Source organism: Polypterus senegalus, chromosome 2 (assembly GCF_016835505.1).
Source record: "Polypterus senegalus isolate Bchr_013 chromosome 2, ASM1683550v1, whole genome shotgun sequence".
Classification (NCBI taxonomy): Eukaryota; Metazoa; Chordata; class Cladistia; order Polypteriformes; family Polypteridae; genus Polypterus; species Polypterus senegalus.
In genome coordinates this window covers 222,630,229-222,648,508 of record NC_053155.1, presented here as the reverse complement: position 1 = coordinate 222,648,508, position 18,280 = coordinate 222,630,229, and the positions used below count along the sequence as shown (strand labels likewise).

At 36.6% G+C, this 18,280-nt stretch overlaps 1 protein-coding gene across 2 annotated transcripts in view; it reads left to right on the top strand.

The window, feature by feature from the left end:
• The window catches only part of LOC120523740 (protein diaphanous homolog 3-like), a 933,584-nt gene that overhangs the window by 754,230 nt on the left and 161,074 nt on the right, over positions 1 to 18,280 (top strand). For both annotated transcript variants that reach the window (XM_039745314.1, XM_039745313.1), the window contains exon 25: positions 6,721 to 6,856. In XM_039745314.1, coding sequence (XP_039601248.1) covers positions 6,721 to 6,856 — 136 coding nt within the window. The remainder of the gene's footprint in view (positions 1 to 6,720; positions 6,857 to 18,280) is intronic.

Genomic DNA, 18,280 nt, shown 5'->3' with positions numbered 1-18,280 from the left:
CACCAATTACCGCCATCATTTAAGTTATGCAAGGAGTAAGAGATTATATAATGTAGCAATATAATATAAAGAGAGCAGTAATTAATCTTTAGCAGCATTAAAAGAACAAATTTAATAAAGCACAAACATACTGATCAAATTGTACACTGATATAGTATTTTCAAATGTGCCTAATCCAAGTGAAGGTCACAAGGCAAGTTAAGGCAGGAGAAAGTTGGAGGTAATGTGCAAGCACTGATGTGCACTCACAAGAGGCCAGAAACCACAAGTGCTACTCTACACCTCACCATGTTAAAGGCACATTATTTGTTGTGTGTAGAACCATTCCTAGATTGTATGTATTAAATGCTACAGTAATGAATAAAGTTACAGTTTAGAAATGATATAAAGTAGCTGTGAGAACACTGAATGTTGAATTTCTTTTTGATTTGTTACAATGTCACCCTTTGTTATTTTTTATTCCTTTTTTTCTTCACTGTGAGACAAGGTGTACAGTGGGCAGTTGTTAACCTTGAATTTGAAATGTTGTGTATTTCTAATACTTTCTAAAATAATATGTTGTATGTTTTGCAGTTATTAAACGCAAATTAATTCATGTATCTCATAATTTAGAATAAAGGTTAGATTGTTATTAAAGGCATTACATTTCAAATCCATTTTATAGAACAATAAGTACAGAAGTAGATTCTATATAGGTATTTTTAATTGATCTAAGTCTAATAAATTAAATATTTTTTTGGGTAATGATTGCAACATTTTGCACAGAAGAAAACAGATTTGAGTAAAGACAGTGTGTTGGCTTATTAGCAAAATGATTGGGGCTATGTCTGTAGCATCCTGCAACACCAGGGAAAAGCTTATTAAGTTGCAATTGCTTTTCTTCCCAGCAGATGGCAGACAACATTGTATTCTGGGCCAAGCACTAGCGGGATGGCAGTGCCAGTTCTTGTAATCTGATGTGTATATCGGTTTGATTGTTCTTGTACATAAACATGGCATGGCACTAGGTTCACTGACACTAAACATTATTTACCAGTTGTTTTTATCCTCTTAATCACATGTGCGTTACTTATTTTTAAGTGAAAGAAAGAAATGAATTGCATTTAATGGTTTAGCTTTGTTTTAAGCTGTCAGAAGCTGATTAAGTGTAATTTAGTATTCGGCTTTGGAATAATGTGCCCAGGTTTCTTGTCTCATTAAGTGCATTTTTAATTCAGGTTTCCTAATAACTTTTTAGATTTACAAATTGCTTTGTAGCATCTTGTACTTTTAAATAGCATAAATATGTGTGTTGTTCACTGCTGCATTGTAAATTACATTTATTTATTTGCTCCTCCTCTGCCACTGGGTTTTGGAAGAACGGCACCTGTAGGCTTTCCAAGCATCAGTGAGCCCAAAGACAGGAACCAAACTTGAAAGAAAAACCAACCCATGAAAAAGCAACACTCCGCATGGAGTACCCAGTCATTCTAGTGTAACCCACATGAGCATAAATGCAGTAAGCTATTATACCAGGCTATTCCAAGAATTGTTTAACAGTAAAGCTGACATGCAAATGCAGAATTCATTGTATCCAGACTACAGTGTCCTTAGAATGGTAACTTTAAAACTAAAGACTACTGCATGACTTACCATAGATGACCAATAGCAGACAAGTTGAAATAGTCTGTATGTATATATATATATATATATATATATGTATGTATATGTATATATATATATATATATATATTTATATATATATATATATATATATATGTGTATATATGTATATATATATATATATATATATATATATATATATATATATATATTGTCACACACGTGTGCATGGGAAGCAGCTGAAGGGCTTAGGAAATACTGTTTATACATCTGCCCGGGGGGGGGCGGGGTGCACTGACGCTCTTTCTGAGTTCTTTGCAGGTCTTACCCGGGAAATCCCACCAGGAGCCGCCATTTCCAGGAAGGACACATCACTTCCGGTTCCGGCCCCAAGAATGAGGTCACTTCCGGTTACGGCCCCAAGGATGATGTCACTTCCAGTTCTGGCCCAGAGGACGACATCATTTCCGCCCTCTGTGCTATAAAGCTCACTGCCTTTGCTTAGGCAGGCAGTTCTGTTTTGGACTCTGTTGTGTAAACAACTGTTAACAATGCATCAAAGACTTTTGCAGCCGGGAAACCGTAATAAACGGGTGGCTGCCCCAAACCTTTCCACGTCTCTGGTCTCCACTTATTACAATATATATATAGTCTTGTAAATAGTCTGTGATGCACTGTGAGCAAAGTTAAACACATGGCTCTGCTCAGAAATATTTAAAAGGTTCCCCAATTTTGATTCCTTAATATCGTTTTGTCTTCATCCATGCTGTAGTAATAGATAAATGTAATCTGAATAAATGAGTAACAGGTAGAAATTGTACTTTTTCCATCTCTTTATTGAACCGTGTGTAGTGATGTGATAAAATATTTATACAATTTAGTATATTTGTTTTAGTCAGTCCGATCTAGTGATTAAAATCAAGGGTAGCAACATCTTTAATGGTTTTAGCCCCAGTCTTTCGTGTTCTTTTTCTTGAGGATACAAAGACACACTGACAGGCTACATTCTAGGAGCCACTGAAATGCAGATTTCCTTGTAGTGTATGCATATCACAAGCACCTCATGTGCCTAAATATTATATTTGGCACATGGTTACTCTCCAGGTTACCTTAGTAGCGTTTTGGAATGACTTCTGACTTTGATCATGTCGGTTCTCTTTGGACAAAGTAAACAGAGTCCCCATTTAGCCTAGCAAATCTTCATTTTTAGATCAGCTGAATGAAAAGTGAAAATGGCTTAAACAGATGTAACAATATTTGTCTAAGTTTGTTAATTGATAATATACTAAGGTTATTATGTTATGATATACTAGTTGTGTATTGTTATCTTTTTAAATATGTGTAATAATAAATACATGGGACTTGGGCTATAATTAATAAATAAATATCGGCTTTCACTGTGCCTTTGCATTATCAAACATCATATTCATCATTACTGGGGGGCTGTCCAGGGTACCAGATTATGTTTTTTCCATCTGCTGCTTCCACACAGCATAAACATGACTTTCTCATCTTTTTCAACATTTCCGCAATGGCTTCTTGCTATGTGTCGAGTAGCAAGCACAAAAGTCAGCCTAGAAATACAGTTATTGAGTGACTTGTGTGATCAAATATATATAATATTTTAAACATGACTGCAATGTTATATAAAATTAAACTAAACTTATAATAATTATTTACTAAATGATTCCTTTGTGTAATTCTCTGTTGAGTATATCTCAGAGTAATACAATTAGATATAAATATTAATATAAAATTCAACAGAAATACTATTGTTAAAAGAGATGTAAAGTGTATAAAAGACGGAAAGAAATAGGTATATTATTATTATTTCCACTCTGAAAATAAAAACAGAAAAGGCTGCATAGCCTTAATCTCCAACCTTCTGTTTTTATCTCCTGTGTGAAAATGACCTTTGCCCTTTGTTTTTTCTTTCCTTTTACAGATGCACACTGAATGCAGTCCTTCACTAACTCCATAAAATTTGTGATGCTAACTCTCAGCAGTAATGTTGCTCTAGTTTGATATTAAATAAATTCAAGCCATGTAGAAGTTGAACAATTTCAGTTTGGCAGATTAGCCACCTGGTAAAAAGTGTTATGCTTGTTGTTTTGCATTGTATGTTAAATGCAATGTTCAACATAAAATAGCTGATGAAAGAAAGAAAAATGACTTTAGCTGTCACACCTGCTTCTCGGTCTGGTAAAATTTACACATTATCCTCACATTCACTTAAATGATTGAGAAATTTAAGCAATTCTTTAATCAAAATTGCATAAACAGTTCTAGTGTAGCCACTAATTATTATTACTGTAGGAATTAAAAATGTGTATTAACTTCAGAAAGTATTATTAATAGAAACCAGATTAGGTATAAAAAAGAGTCTTGAGAAAATACTGATGAAGATGATGAAGTGGAGCTTGTCTTAAGATTTACTAACCATTTCTGCCTTGGTGTAGTCTTCTGGAAACTGACCCGCTTATTTTTCCTGCTTTTATACCTAAAAGTGATGCAAGCCTTTTTTTTTTATAGGCACTGAGCCGGGATGACTTGGATCTATTTGTTGTGGTGCTCAGCATTCATGGTACAGTGCACTAGGAAACATGGAGTGGGCCGCCTCTGTGTCACTAACAAGACTTTCCTATAGCATTTCTTTTTGTCTCCCAGGAGAGAATGTGAGAAATTAAAAAAAAAAATGAAATGCATAGTGTCTACTTTAATTAAACCATGTTGAGTAATACTCATTTATCACTGTGCTGGAGAGTGGCTACAGTATAGGGCCTATGAATCTATATCTGAGCCTCCTAAAATTAGTCTCTGAGGTTTGTTCAGCCTGTCTTGATAAGACTTATACCAGAGAGAGAGTGGGAGGCGGGCCGGGTACAAAGTGTTGTGACCTTGCTGTCATTGCATAGCTCTGTACTCCTCCAGGAACACCCAAGAGCAGAGTACTTTTGGAACCCTGTGAGATTTGCTGCACAGAGTTAGAAAGACTAACACTCAAGCCGCCATTTCCATGCTTTACGTTATTTAGGAAGTTGTTCAGAAAATAATATGTGAAGTGGGAACATGTAGTCAGCTTCCCTCTGCATAAACTTGCAGTCTTAGTAAGCACAAGCAAGTAGCGAGTCTTTATAAGTTAAAATAACCAGGAGACTTCTCACGATGCTAGGCCATATTGTGATGACAAGAATAGTGGTCCAGTTCTTTGCCACAGATCACAAAGATCCAGAGTAATGATTTATATGGTCTTCTGTAATTCTTGGATGAGAGCAGAGTAGCCAGATGGTCACCTTTGGCCTTAGCTTTATTCATAAATAAACTTTAAGGGCTGACCCAGTAACTACTGGTTATGGAATATTCTGTCTGTATATTTGTGGAAGTCTAGGCATCTCCCAGTTTACTGGCCATTATGGTTTGAGTTGGATACCAGTCAGAAGGCCAGTGTAACTGTATTTGTATTGACAGAATGCTTAGCAAGTCACCCACAAAGACAGTGAAACACTTTTTTTGAGACTATTGTTGTTGAGGGCGTTGCTGTAATTTGAAATTATTTATGAAATCATCAGACCGTGTGCTCATCAAAATTCAACCATAAACGTTTCCCTACTTGTATGCTATAGGGTGCTTAATGCGCAAGTATGAAATTGGTCCTCTGTGTCCAAAACCAGCCAGAGCAGTTTCTGGAGAAGGTGGGAGCAAATAGTTTGTCTGAATTGGCTTTTTCATCATTCACGGTCACTGTCACAAGAAATGTATTTTACTTACAAGAAGCACTTGCTGTATAGCTGCTGTCTACTCGAGCAGTTAGGCATGCATTACAATGTAGACTTTTATTTTATTTGTCCATGTCTGTTGCTGAGATTGCTAAACCATCTGTGATGTCGTTTTACACCTGGTTTATTATACTGTAATGCCTCACTTGCTGTCAGACTGCAGGTTACCTGACTGAATATTTATTGCTTCAGCCCACTTTTTAGAAATGTGTTGGGAATTAGAGATATTAAGAATAACACTATAATGGGCCTAGTTTGTTCATTTTCTGCACGAATAGACTGCAATAGAATGTGAAAGTTGAAACCACAAAAAAATCTGAAATAATATGGGAATATTTACAGCGTGCGTACAATATTTGACTCAATGTAAGCTTTGTTCATTTGAATTTTAGTTTTTTTAATTTATTTTTAGTTTATTGCTCATAAAAGAGGAGTCTCTTTCTATCTGCATGTGAGATGCTTGAACAGCCTTAGCTCTTTCTGCGCCATCACCACCTAATCAAAGCAACATGATGTCCCTACATTGATGGATTGAAAGCCGGAAGTCCTCATGACCGTTATCATGAAGTCCTTCCATGAGAACCCTAAATACAAAGCGGACTGCTTCATTTATGTTAGGTAGAATGCCCAGAGGAGACTGGGTGGTCTCGTGGCCTGGAACCCCTGCAAATTTTATTTTTTATCTCCAGCCGAGTTTTTTTGTTTTTTTCTGTCCTCCCTGGCCATCGGACCTTACTCTTATTCTATGTTAATTAGCGTTGTCTTATTTTAATTCTTACTTTGTCTTTTTTTTCTCTTTTCTTCATCATGTAAAGCACTTTGAGCTACATCATTTGTATGAAAATGTGCTATATAAATAAATGTTCTTGTTGTATCTAATATTATCATCTCAAACATTATATGGCTTACATAAGAAAATTATGTTTACTCTATTTTGTATTCAAGTGTTTAATAGTCTACTGAGAAGACAGAAATTAGAAAACAATAGAATGTGAATATGAGCCATCACCTTTTAATTGCAGGATTGGAGTTTTAAAAAATGGATGTTATATAAGATTATCAAGTAAAAACCCACCACCTTAGCTGATTTGCTAAATGTTTTTTTTTTTTTGCAGAAGTCATGAAATCAGAAAATCAGCCTTGAACGCACCCTAAATATTAATTATTATGTGTTTTTCTTTAGCCATTAGACTTCATCAATGGTAGAATTGTTCTTATATTTCAAATAATTTAATAAGTTTTAGATTACATATATCTTGGTTTTAATTTTTTTCTAATTAGCCTGCTTTGTGTAAAATGTTATGTTTTAGTTTTGATCCTTCATTTTCTTCATTCTCCACAGCAAGCAGTCAAGGAGAATGTTAAGAGGAGGGAAGCGGAGGAGAAGCAGAGACGTGTCAAAATGGCAAAAGAGAAGGCAGAAAGAGAAAAACTTGAGCGACAGCAGAAGAAAAAACGTTTGCTAGAAATGAATGCAGGTAAGAAGCCAATAAAGCACACTTGCTTTCTTGGTTGCTTGGCAAATCTAATGAGGAAAGCTTTATTTTCCCCAAAGGGAGAAAAAAAAAACAACAGCTGAAAACTTGGCTATGCAAGAATGCTGTGCAGACTACAGAAAGCGGAGACAGAACATTAAAGAACCTCTTTTATCTTAAATATGAAAACATAGTGGGAGGTGTCTAATACTCTCCAAAACCACGGAACTCACCGCTGCATTTCTTCCTGCTCTTTTCTTCTTTGTTCTACTTTGCACTTCATCTGCTACTTCACAGTATATTGGGAATCAGTACCAAAACAATACTACAGATTTTACAGCTTTTTAAAAATATATTTCAGGTGGTTATGTAATAGAATCACTACATCTTTGAAGAAGTGGGAAACAGAAAAGTAGCACCATCATCAACACTAGATGAAAATGGATTCCTTATTAACAATGTGCAGTTTTCTTTCACTTTAATATTGCAATATCAAGAAGTCCCAATATGATGAGGTTTATCCATAGCCACACCAATTACATTGACTTATCCTTGGATGTATAGTGAAGCTGAATAATATATCAAATTAGCACATGCCTTTAATAAAATCAGAGCAGTCATTATATTAAAATGATTTTTCCCCCTTAGGCTACATATACAAAAATGAACAGTTGCTGCCATTGGCCACAAAATGTCTCCTCCTTTATTTTGGGGAATAGTAATTACCTGCTTAGTTCTCCTTTTTAGTTATGTCTAATATTGTCCCAACAATACAGTATGCTATTCATTGACTGAGACCTTGAATTGTAAAGCACAAAGTTGCCTCCTATTGAACTCCCATTTAAGTCACTTCACCTAACAGCAGTCCATATGCAGACATGTAAGCAAACGTATGGCACACTAGTGATTTGTAGCCTACTCTTGAGTAAACATTTTATAGATCACTATTTTTCAACCAGTGTGCCATGGCACAGTGGTACACCATGAGAGCTACCCAGCTGTGAAGGTACAAAATCTTCACATGGTCAGGACCTGTCTAAGAGAAACACAGCTGGAATAAAAGAAGCTCCATGATTGCTATGTTGCAGACACGGCGCTTGGAGCATTTCAGACGCATCTCCAGGCTGTTGGAGTTCATCTACCTGGGCATGTGTTTGCCAATGAGTATCACAGGGCCAGTGGATGGTGGGCATATGAGTTGTCTTTGTGGCAGAGAGGGACTGGCAAAAGGACATAGTAGCTGAACATGCCACCAAAGTGCTCACTAAGTATCTACAAACGCTGATCTCGGAGCTGCTTTTTACCAGCTTTTACAGTAATCCTGTCCCTTCAGACAGTTGAGCTTGTGTATGAGATTATTACACCATTGTCACATTACACCATCTTTCCATTGATTTTCAGTTGTAGACTTTATTTACTTAATCTTAGTGAGTCCAGAACACTCAGAGCTTACTTCCTTGACTGCCAGTCATGTAGTCTATCATCCCCAGTGATTCAGGCCAACAATTCTGCTAACCAGTTTGCTCCACAACAAAACCAAACAGATTTGACTTTTGCCTCAAGTCCTACTGGTGGGCTCCTATGTATGCATAAGCTGACAACCAATGAGCACTCACCCTGAAGTACAATGCATATAATGCAGCTACAAGGAATAAGGAACACTGGTGTTTTGGACCTCTCAAACGGACAAGGTGCTATTTGTCTAATGTTTCATATTTTACATGCAGCGACAGATTAAAAAAAAATAAAAGGGGCAGAGACTGCAGCTGAAGTCATTGTAATGCATTCGTATGCACCAGTAGCACATTATTCACTTTTAGAAAATGGGCAATCTGGCAATATTTTGGAAAATTTAAACAGGGTCATCTAATTTGTTTTCTCCTGTGCCATAGTCAGGCAAACTAACATCCTTAGGCAACGAGATGAGCAACAACAGTCATCAAGTATGACATACCATCCGGCTAGAAGTCTTGTAATATGATACTGACTTTTTTCTGTTTTGAAAGGTTGCGAACTTTACTTCATTTCCATTCTTCCAATTCTGTAGTTTCAGAAGGATGACTAAATGGAAAGGGTTGTTCCTATCCTTCACCTATGACCTTCTTGGGTGGATCACAGCCAGCACCACAATTCTTTTTGCCCTGCCTTGTTGTATCCCGGCACTTACAAGCCCTTTGCCTACCTGTAAGAAGAAGAGGAGAAGAGAGTAATTGAGGCGTCCAGAGTTCTCAGCCTTCTTCTTAATTGGCTGTTTTGTTCTCTCAGATTGTTTGGCTCAAGAAGACACAGCAAGCACACCCTGTAAACTTCCATCCGCCAACTGCCTCCACATCATTCTATTCCTGCTTAACTAGCTTGGGGCCACATTATTTTTGTCTGCAGTTCTTTATAAACATAGTCTTTGTCATTATATATTATACATCTTGGTAGACATAACTTGTAGCAGTTTGCTGTCCTTTTAAATTCTCAACATGGGGAGAGGCTTTGAAGAGCTTGTTAAATAAAGAACTGAACTTTATGTTCGGTATGCCCTCCAAGTTATAGTAAGTGCTGTGTCGTCTTTCGCAATCTTAACATCCTGGGTGGCTCAAAGTTCCCTCAGCCTCCAGTTGCCCTCTCTGCGTTTGTCCTGTTCTTGCAAGAGAAGAGGCTCATTCTTGAGACATTCAAACTTCTCAACCATTATTTAAATTATCTCCTGTGTACCTTCACAACCATGAGGAGTTGGAGTGAGCTGTAGTTCTGGTTAATCTTTGAAATATTATTTATGTATACTTTTGAGGCATTATGTAATAAGCTAAAACAGGGTTTTTATTGTGGTGGGTGTTTATTTGTTATCTGCTTTATTTTTCTTCCTTTATATTAACTCTGCTAAAGAATTTCTGAGGGATCATGTTCAAGCTTTTAGCGCTTTTAAAGCTTTTACTTCACTTGGCCAGTTATGCTGGATGCTGTGGGTGAGTGAAAAAATGTTGGATTAAATAAGCTGATGTGCTAACCTTCACCTGCTGTTCATGTTTTGGTCCATTATCATTACCTGTTAAAGGAAGTCCTGTGATGGAAGTGTAGAGCATGGGTTCCTTTATGGTGTTGGTGATTCAAACAAATTTACTTCTTTTAATATGCTCAGGATTCACCTCGATTTTATACTTTCTTTAGCTCATATTTCAGGTATTTATAATGGTTTAGTAATATACTGTATTTTCTATTATATTAGCCAACAACAACAACAACAACATATGAAGGTCCACTTCACCCAGTCATTTATCAGTTATTCCTTATCCCTGTGATGAAATTCTTTTGTGGAGAATTTTAACATGCCACCACAATAGAAACTAACTCTGGACTGGTGACCCACACTGGGCCAATTTATATTTGACAGTCAGCTGACAAGCACATTTTTGGGATGCAAGAGTACATGTAGGCAAGCACACAGTGTTACAGCCAAGAGCATACCATCTCCACAGAGAAGATAATGACTAGGCCGGGGCTTGAACACAGCCTCTCGAGAGTAGCAGCACTGGCCCATGTACCGCAATGTAGCTGAACAGCACCAAAATCATTCTTAAAGAAGAAGAAGAAAAAAGTAGCCTGCTTTATACAATAAAAAGTAAACTATAATAAGAACTTAAATACTCTGTTGAGATACTAAAATGTGATGAGTTTATGTATACAAACATTTTCTCGTTCCATAATTTTTAATTATTTGCTGCTCTTATGGACTACCTGTACAAGTCTACATTTGTACATATGTAGCTAGGGTTTAGAAATTAATTATCTTTAAAAAAATAAATAAGCCTAACATATGCCCTCAGATTTTCAACAGCATCTTAATCTAAGAATAAATAGTCCATAGTGAATAAAAGCTGTACTAATTGAGAGAGCTACTGTCGTCCTGTTTTCTTTTACTCATATGAGAAAACCATTCCAAACAAGCTGTTAATGCTGGTCCATTAGTAAAGCTCCTAATGAATGGATTGAATTCCCAGAGTAATGATTGTATGAAAAAGGGGGCTAATATTTCAAAAAATGTTAAAAGGGAATTTTTCCTGTGCTAATTTAGTTCACATTAATATTCTCCAATGTATTATAAGATCACTAAATGCAATTATCAGTATCTTGAGAAGAATAGTGTGCTGGGGAATTTAGTAATGGAGGAAAAGCAGTTGTCAGAACTGCCGCTTCATATAAGGAGTCACTAAAAGCATGGTCTAATGTTGAAAACAGAAACACAAAGCCACATTATGTGTAAATGGCTCTAAAATTAGATGTGCATAATAAGTGCAGTTCTAACCTGATAAATAAGAATAATTGCTAGCAAGTAAACCTGTATAATTACAGTGTAAACAGTGGAAGAAATTACCAGAGTCATGCTCCTGCACTGTTGGTGGTTCACGGAGGGATCTGACTGGTCACACATGCCACGAATTGGTGATTTTAGGGTACAAAACAGTGATATAGATGTAGTGTTAGTTTTAAATTATTGTGTAATTAACAAGAGGCCTAAGTGGGTATATTTTTACAACTAAGTGTACAGACTGTATACCTTTTTTATATATTTATTTATTCTTTTTATTGCTGTACCACATTTTTAACCAAAAGGCTAACACCTAATTCTACTGGCTGGTGGAGGCAGATTTTTCATTGTAAACCTGCAAGCTGCACATTGCAAGGCAGCTGGCTCCAAAGAACAGCTCAGAGTGGATGTGACTAATTTCAGGACGGTTAGCTGAAAAATCAACATCTTTCCAAACTTAAATGATTTTGTTGCCTTACCTTATTCTTGTTTTAGTTTGGTAATCACTTCAAGCTGAAAACTGTGCTTTGTTTATAAAGGACTTACATTTAAAGTAGGTAAAAAAAGTTAAAAATTAAGCACGTAGTAAGCCTGCTGAATACATAATTATTTATTAGTGTTGCTGTGTTTCACCAAAATAAGCCTGAAGCAAATTAAAGCCTCCATCAGTTAGGTCTTATTCCCCCCACGATTGGCTCAGCTCACATATACAATACTTCTTTTCATTAATTAGTGGATTCTCCAGTTAATTGCAGATGATTTAGTTTCTCAGGCTTTCTTTGTAAAATTATGCCAGAAATAACTTAATGAACAGGCTGAAAATAACAAAGCCTTACACTGACACAGTAAGCAAACGTTTCATGTAACACGTCTGTTTCTGAGGAGCAATGTCCTGCTGATGGTTTATTATACTTTAGACATTTTAATAATGTCTGGAGTGTCAAACACAGGAAGGATTGGTGCCCTAGGACTCAGTTACACTCATCCCTCCCCAGGAAGCCCCAACAGCGCTCCTGCCCTTAAGTGGTAAACAAGGCACAGCACAATTTACATCCTGCAGTGTAGTTTGCCCATTTCTTTTACATTAGCCTAATCAAGTTCAGGGCCTGAATTCCACAGGTGGGAGAAAATACTAATAGAAATTTAATTGAGGATTTACAATGGTAGCAATACATTACAATGCAATATTTAGTTAAGAAATCATTATAGACTCCATGTTTGTCATGATTTCTAAGAAGAATTGGCATGGCACAACCCCTCATTTAAATGCGACTATGTCAGTCCCTATGTGACCTTGCGCTCACATTTCTGCTGGCTATTGCACCCTGCGGCAACCTCGTTCCAAACTTAGAGAGCTTTTCCCTGTAGTGCTCCCCGGCTATGGAATGCTCTGCCAGTAGCCATCAGAAATGCCCCAACTCTTGATTTTTTTTAAGAAACTACCTAAAACATCCTTGTTTAATGTAGCTTTCAAGGATTTAAACGGCTTTTAAGGTTTGTTTTTCTTTTATTTGGATTTTCATCTGCATCATCTTACTTTACATCCTTTATCCTTATATTTCAGTACGTGACATGCTTACTTGCTTACTGTGATTCAACATCTGCTTTAAAATATGAATATTGTTGAAAATGGGTTGACTGATAGAAAGATTATCAATAATTTTTTGTAGCTAATTTATTATGTGTTAATATGATACAAAGTGTTTTATTATATTTGGTCGTAGTTGTGAATTTCATTACATCTTTTCAAAACAAATGACCGTTTAGTAGGATTGGCTGTTTAATTTGAATGCTTTTGTAATGTTGCCTAATGTGGAAGGCACACTATAAAATTCTGATTAACTGGTTCATTGCCAGCAATACACTCTTTGATAAAGTAATACATTAGACATGTCCTTTGGTGCAGCATTTGAACCAAATGCTTTGGTACATTTGGTTGTCTTGTAATTTTAATCACATCCCTTTGGTTGTTTTTTAATTCACATTCAATATTTATTGCAAAAAATGTACTTAATGCTAAACATAAGCGTCTGGGTGCATACACACCTGAAAACTCTATAATGGTCATTGACTTAAAAGCAAACATTAGGTTATGCAAATGACAACTTTAAAACGTCCATAAATGGTTATGGAAACTTGAGACACCATCTTCATTTCCCATAACCCTTTCATTGAATTAGTTAAAAACATGAAATGGTTCACTATGTTCTTTCCTCAGATGTGTATTCAGTCTAACACTTCTGCCTTTTCATGCAAAGTTAAAATGATGACAATGGGACTTTAGGCAATAATCTATGAAAGAATCATTTGTCCTCTTCATTCTGCCTACTTGTCCAATGCTGAATGTTGGTGCCTGCAGCTTCAAAAGTTTTAATGCATGCTAAAAAGTTTTTTTGTACAAATAATGCATTCCATCCTTCTATTTTTGTCAAACAAAAAATTAACAGCTGAGAAAAGACAAAAATATGATACAACATAATCAGAAACCACAGAATAAAACTATTGATAAACCAGCATTCAAAAATTAGACTATAATATTTGAAGCGGTTCACTGCTTTAATATATTTGTGTTCAAATATTTCTGTCTGAAAAGAGAACATCTTTACAACTTTTCAAACCTGAAAAAAGTTAATATTTATTTGGAGATTGAAAGAAGCTTGTATGTACAGATGCCTCGTGACCTAGGATGTTCAGTTTTCAAAATTTGGCAGTGTCTTCTTATGAAGATTCTCAGTGACATTGTGAACAGGTTGTGTGTCAAAGGTCATCCTTGGACATGAATGACATGTGGTTCCTTAATTTTAATAACACTGTGATGTAGGCTGACGAACGAAAAAGTAGCCCTGCACATACAGGAACCCACACATGGCTTTAGCCACAGCAAACATTGTAAGATGAAGCTAGCTCTGTTGTCTGTGTGTGCTGGAGAGAAGACATTTCATAATCCTTGGAGAAGTGTATTTTGATTGTGGAGTTGTCTGTCTATATAACATCCTTCAAGTTGACACCTTTTCATGGAACAACATCCCTTTGTGAGTTGTCCTGTGAACAGAACAATTTAGCAATTGGCTGAAAAATGACATACTACTGGTTTTGTGATTAATGTACCAAAACCAATAAAAACTTCTGTCCATACCTCAGAAATTATCGCTGACATTGTGGATTGTATGGATGAAAAATCTCAATGAATGGACGCAACAAAAATTTCAGCCAACATGTATGATATACTGATATGCACTTAGTCGTGTGCCATCTTGCATAATCTTAAAAACAATGATTACACTATTGGCCGTATCACACGATTTCTTTGTTAGTAATATACAGTGAGAAAACACACCTGTTTCCTTTTTGGAAACAACTTTGTAGCTGCACAATTGAACAGCTTTTAGGAGTGGTGGCAATGTTACAAAGATTTATTTTGTGCTTTCATGCATTTGTATATTTAATCTGATGCATACTAGATGTAAATACAGCCAACTGTTTAATTAAAAATGTATCTGCACATTGTGACACTACATCTGACGAGCGAGCCAATATCTGAATGTTGTAGTTAAACTTTGTCATTATCATCATTATCATCTTCGACAGTTTAACAGACATTTTTAATTTTGAACCAGGTGAGCTGGTTGGTCTCAAATCCTTTTCATCCACTGTCTGTGGTTTTGGATATGTTTTGGGGTTAGTCCCATTCTTTTTATATTACCTTGACACCCTGTACAACCATGTTGTCTTTAGCCTCCCTCTGAGACTCTTTCCCCTCCAATTCCACATTAGTATACCTCTTCAGACAGTCATTCATTTCACTCCATGTGCATAAACCAGTTTAATCCGACCATTTCTCCTTGGCACAGTGCCGATCACCTATACTCCCAAGTCTTTCTTTAAACTCAGCATTCATCTTCTTCTCAATCAATGATACTCCTCATTATTACTCGCATTTCTTTCAACTTTTCACTTACATGCCATAGAGGCTCCTTTAGAAGTCAGGGTGATGGACTGTTCCCAGAATTTCTTCCATGTCTTTGTCACTCTTGGTATCACTGCTGTGCCCCCACCTCTGTCTGTACCCAGCATGTCACATAAGTAGCAGTGTGGCAGTAGTTAAGTCTTTGGACTTGTTACCCTGTGGTTGTGGGTTCAAATCCTGCAACTGACACTGTGTAACCATATGCAGGTCACTTCATCTACCTGTGCTCTAACTGGAAAAAGAAAAGATATGTCAACAATTGTATATCAGATGTTGTGATTCTCCTTGGATAAAGCCGTCAACAAAATAAGTACATAATAATGAATAAGTCCCGACTTTCTCCAAAACAACTCCAAGGCTGCTATGTAAATATACACTGGCTACATCAGCATTCTGCACCCCTTCACACACTTTCTAGAATGGTTGCACTCTCCATCAGCAGACTTCACTCTACTCCATCTTTTACACACACACTACTATCAACGCATGCACTGGGTTGAGCTTCTCTCAACACCTCTACCGCCCAGGTCACATGGCCATGTTCTCACCTCTCACCTCTGACCTTTTGCCTTTTGGTCTTTCCCATATTTACCTTAAGGCTTCCAACAGTTTCATTTCAGTGTCTTCTCCTTAAATTTCTTTTCACCTTTTGCCATTGAAACAATATCATTGACATTCAAGAGCACTCGTGACAGTCCTTCACACACTTCCGTGGTCACCACCGCTATCACAAAAAGAAACAGATTCAGAATGGATCAGTTGTTCAGCACCACTTTCACTTCAGAACACTTATCTTCCATCTGCTGTCCTGACCATCATTCCAAAGACACGAACCATTCAGTTACCTATATACTTATAATATTTGATTAAAGATTTTTTCGCCAAAAACTCCAAAAGCTGAATTAGAACAAAACAGCATTAGGAGAACACTGCTTTCCTCAGTGTCAAGCAAAGTTAGAAAGTATATTTTCTTTGAAAATAAAAATGCATACAAAAGTAGAATTGTCAATCTTCCAGAACAAAGGAAACACATGTTAAAATATTTTCATCATTATGTACACTTCAACAAAGCCTTTAGTCTTTAGTAGTTTTTGTGGCTACCATTTCACTTGTGTTGACTGATCTAATATTAAAACCCAGATTAACAGCCCTGCACCATTTATAGTAAATCTTTTATTTCTGCAGTGCTTGTAGCCATCATTAAATTCTGGAGGATGGGAGACTCTCATGTTTGAGTTGACTAAAAGCAGGAGGGAAACGACTGCATAGTTAAAAGGATGAAACTAATATGAAAGGGTGCTGCAAGTTGGTGTTTTGATTCACTCTAAAATCTGTCAGAAGAACATCTGTTCAGGTCATTTGTGCAAGAAGAACAAAAGATGGATTAACATCTACTCTGTCTTCAACCATGGCACATTACCAGAAGAATAAATACTGTCACAGCCTGAACAGCAGAAGATTAGGACAGTTATCCAGTATTTTAGTATTGAATGAGAAATGATGATCACAATAGGGTTAACTACACATGACACTGTACAAACTGAAAACTGATTGCAAAAGAGGTGCAGATGGCATGCACAAGGACTTTAAAGGGATCTGGGTAGAGGAATATGCTTTGCCTTAGTGTAGGACTTGCAGATTCTGAGTGTTGTGCAAAGGACCTTTGTTACATACATCAGCTGGAAGTTTATACTTAACAGGCTTTGTGATATAACAGAAAAGCCTTGGATTACGCACTGTCAATCACAAATAGACAACACAGGTTCTGGTTGGCTGGATGCTGAAACTGGTAGCTCAGGGAATAGCTCAGAGCCTCTAAGATTTCTGTCTCTTAGTGATTTTGTCTCCTGTATTCCATCTTTCTGTTTTTTTTAATACATATTCTAGTAGTAAAGACTTGTCATATACGCCCAAATTTCAAGTACCATCCTTAACAACCTGGGTTCCCTGAATTGAATTCCTTATTAGTTTTTCTTTAGTCAGTTTTAATGTTAATTAAAATGTGGTATTGGCCTTCTATATACTAAGGACCTAACACACTAAATTGTGGCTCCCTTGTGCTGAAGCCATCTTGAAATCACTTGTTCCAATGCACTGATTCTGAATGGATTATTATTGAACTGAATCTGGAAGGTAGACCAGCATGTCTCTTAGTCACCAGGACACACAGAAGCTTATAGTAGTGGGAGAAAAGGAAATGATGAAGGAGATGAAAATGACATGGAGCTTAGCAAATTTACCTCTTGTTAGATAGTTGGGGGAGAAGGGGACTCTTTATTAAAATGAAGCATGGATATGATTTTGAGACCATCAGGGTTATAAACTGCGCTGGTCAGTAACATATGACCTGTTATTGAGAGAAGTTCACAAACCCTCTATAATTCAGAGCATAGTGAAGAGTGACACTCTTATTCCGGTTTCAAGACCTGAAACTTTCAGAATTTAGGAGGTTATTTTTTTTTGTTTGTTTTTTTACTGAACATGAATAAGATGCATTGAACCCACATGGAAAAGCCAACCAGTCTTTCCTACACTAACCCATGCAGTTCTGCTGTGACAGACTGGCCATACTACAACAATTTTAACAGTCCTCAACTGTTCTTATTCTTATAAGTATCATTTATATCCACTTTTTCCCTGCTGAAAACATCCCATTTTTGAGTATATCGGTGTATACAGTATATGAAATGGCCAATGCCGAAAGAAAAAAAAAAGTTGGTTGAATGCTGACATTTCTTGTTCTTATTAACAGGCTGTGTTATGAAGGACCTCTGGCTCACTAATTGCAGAAGAGCAGTGACCTATAGGCTACAGACATTTTGAGTGTGAACTACTTAGTTCAGGTCGTACCTCAGGCACTCCAGAGTACTTTTTTTTCCACCTAACCATGTTTAGGTATTTTTCAGATCATTGTCCTGCTGCAAATCCATCTGTTTGCTTTCCTCCAGACAATCCAGCCCATGTCCACCAGCTATTTCTATATTAGCTGAGGCAGGAGGTGTCTGTAGATCTTTAGACGATGTTCCATGATGTCATAAATAACTTTAGAACATGTGTTACTTTGCTCACAGAGACATTTTCACAGGTCTTCTGCATATTTTATTTAATTTGAATTGCATGCTTCTGACTTTGGTTCAATAGAGCACTATGACCAGTAGACATG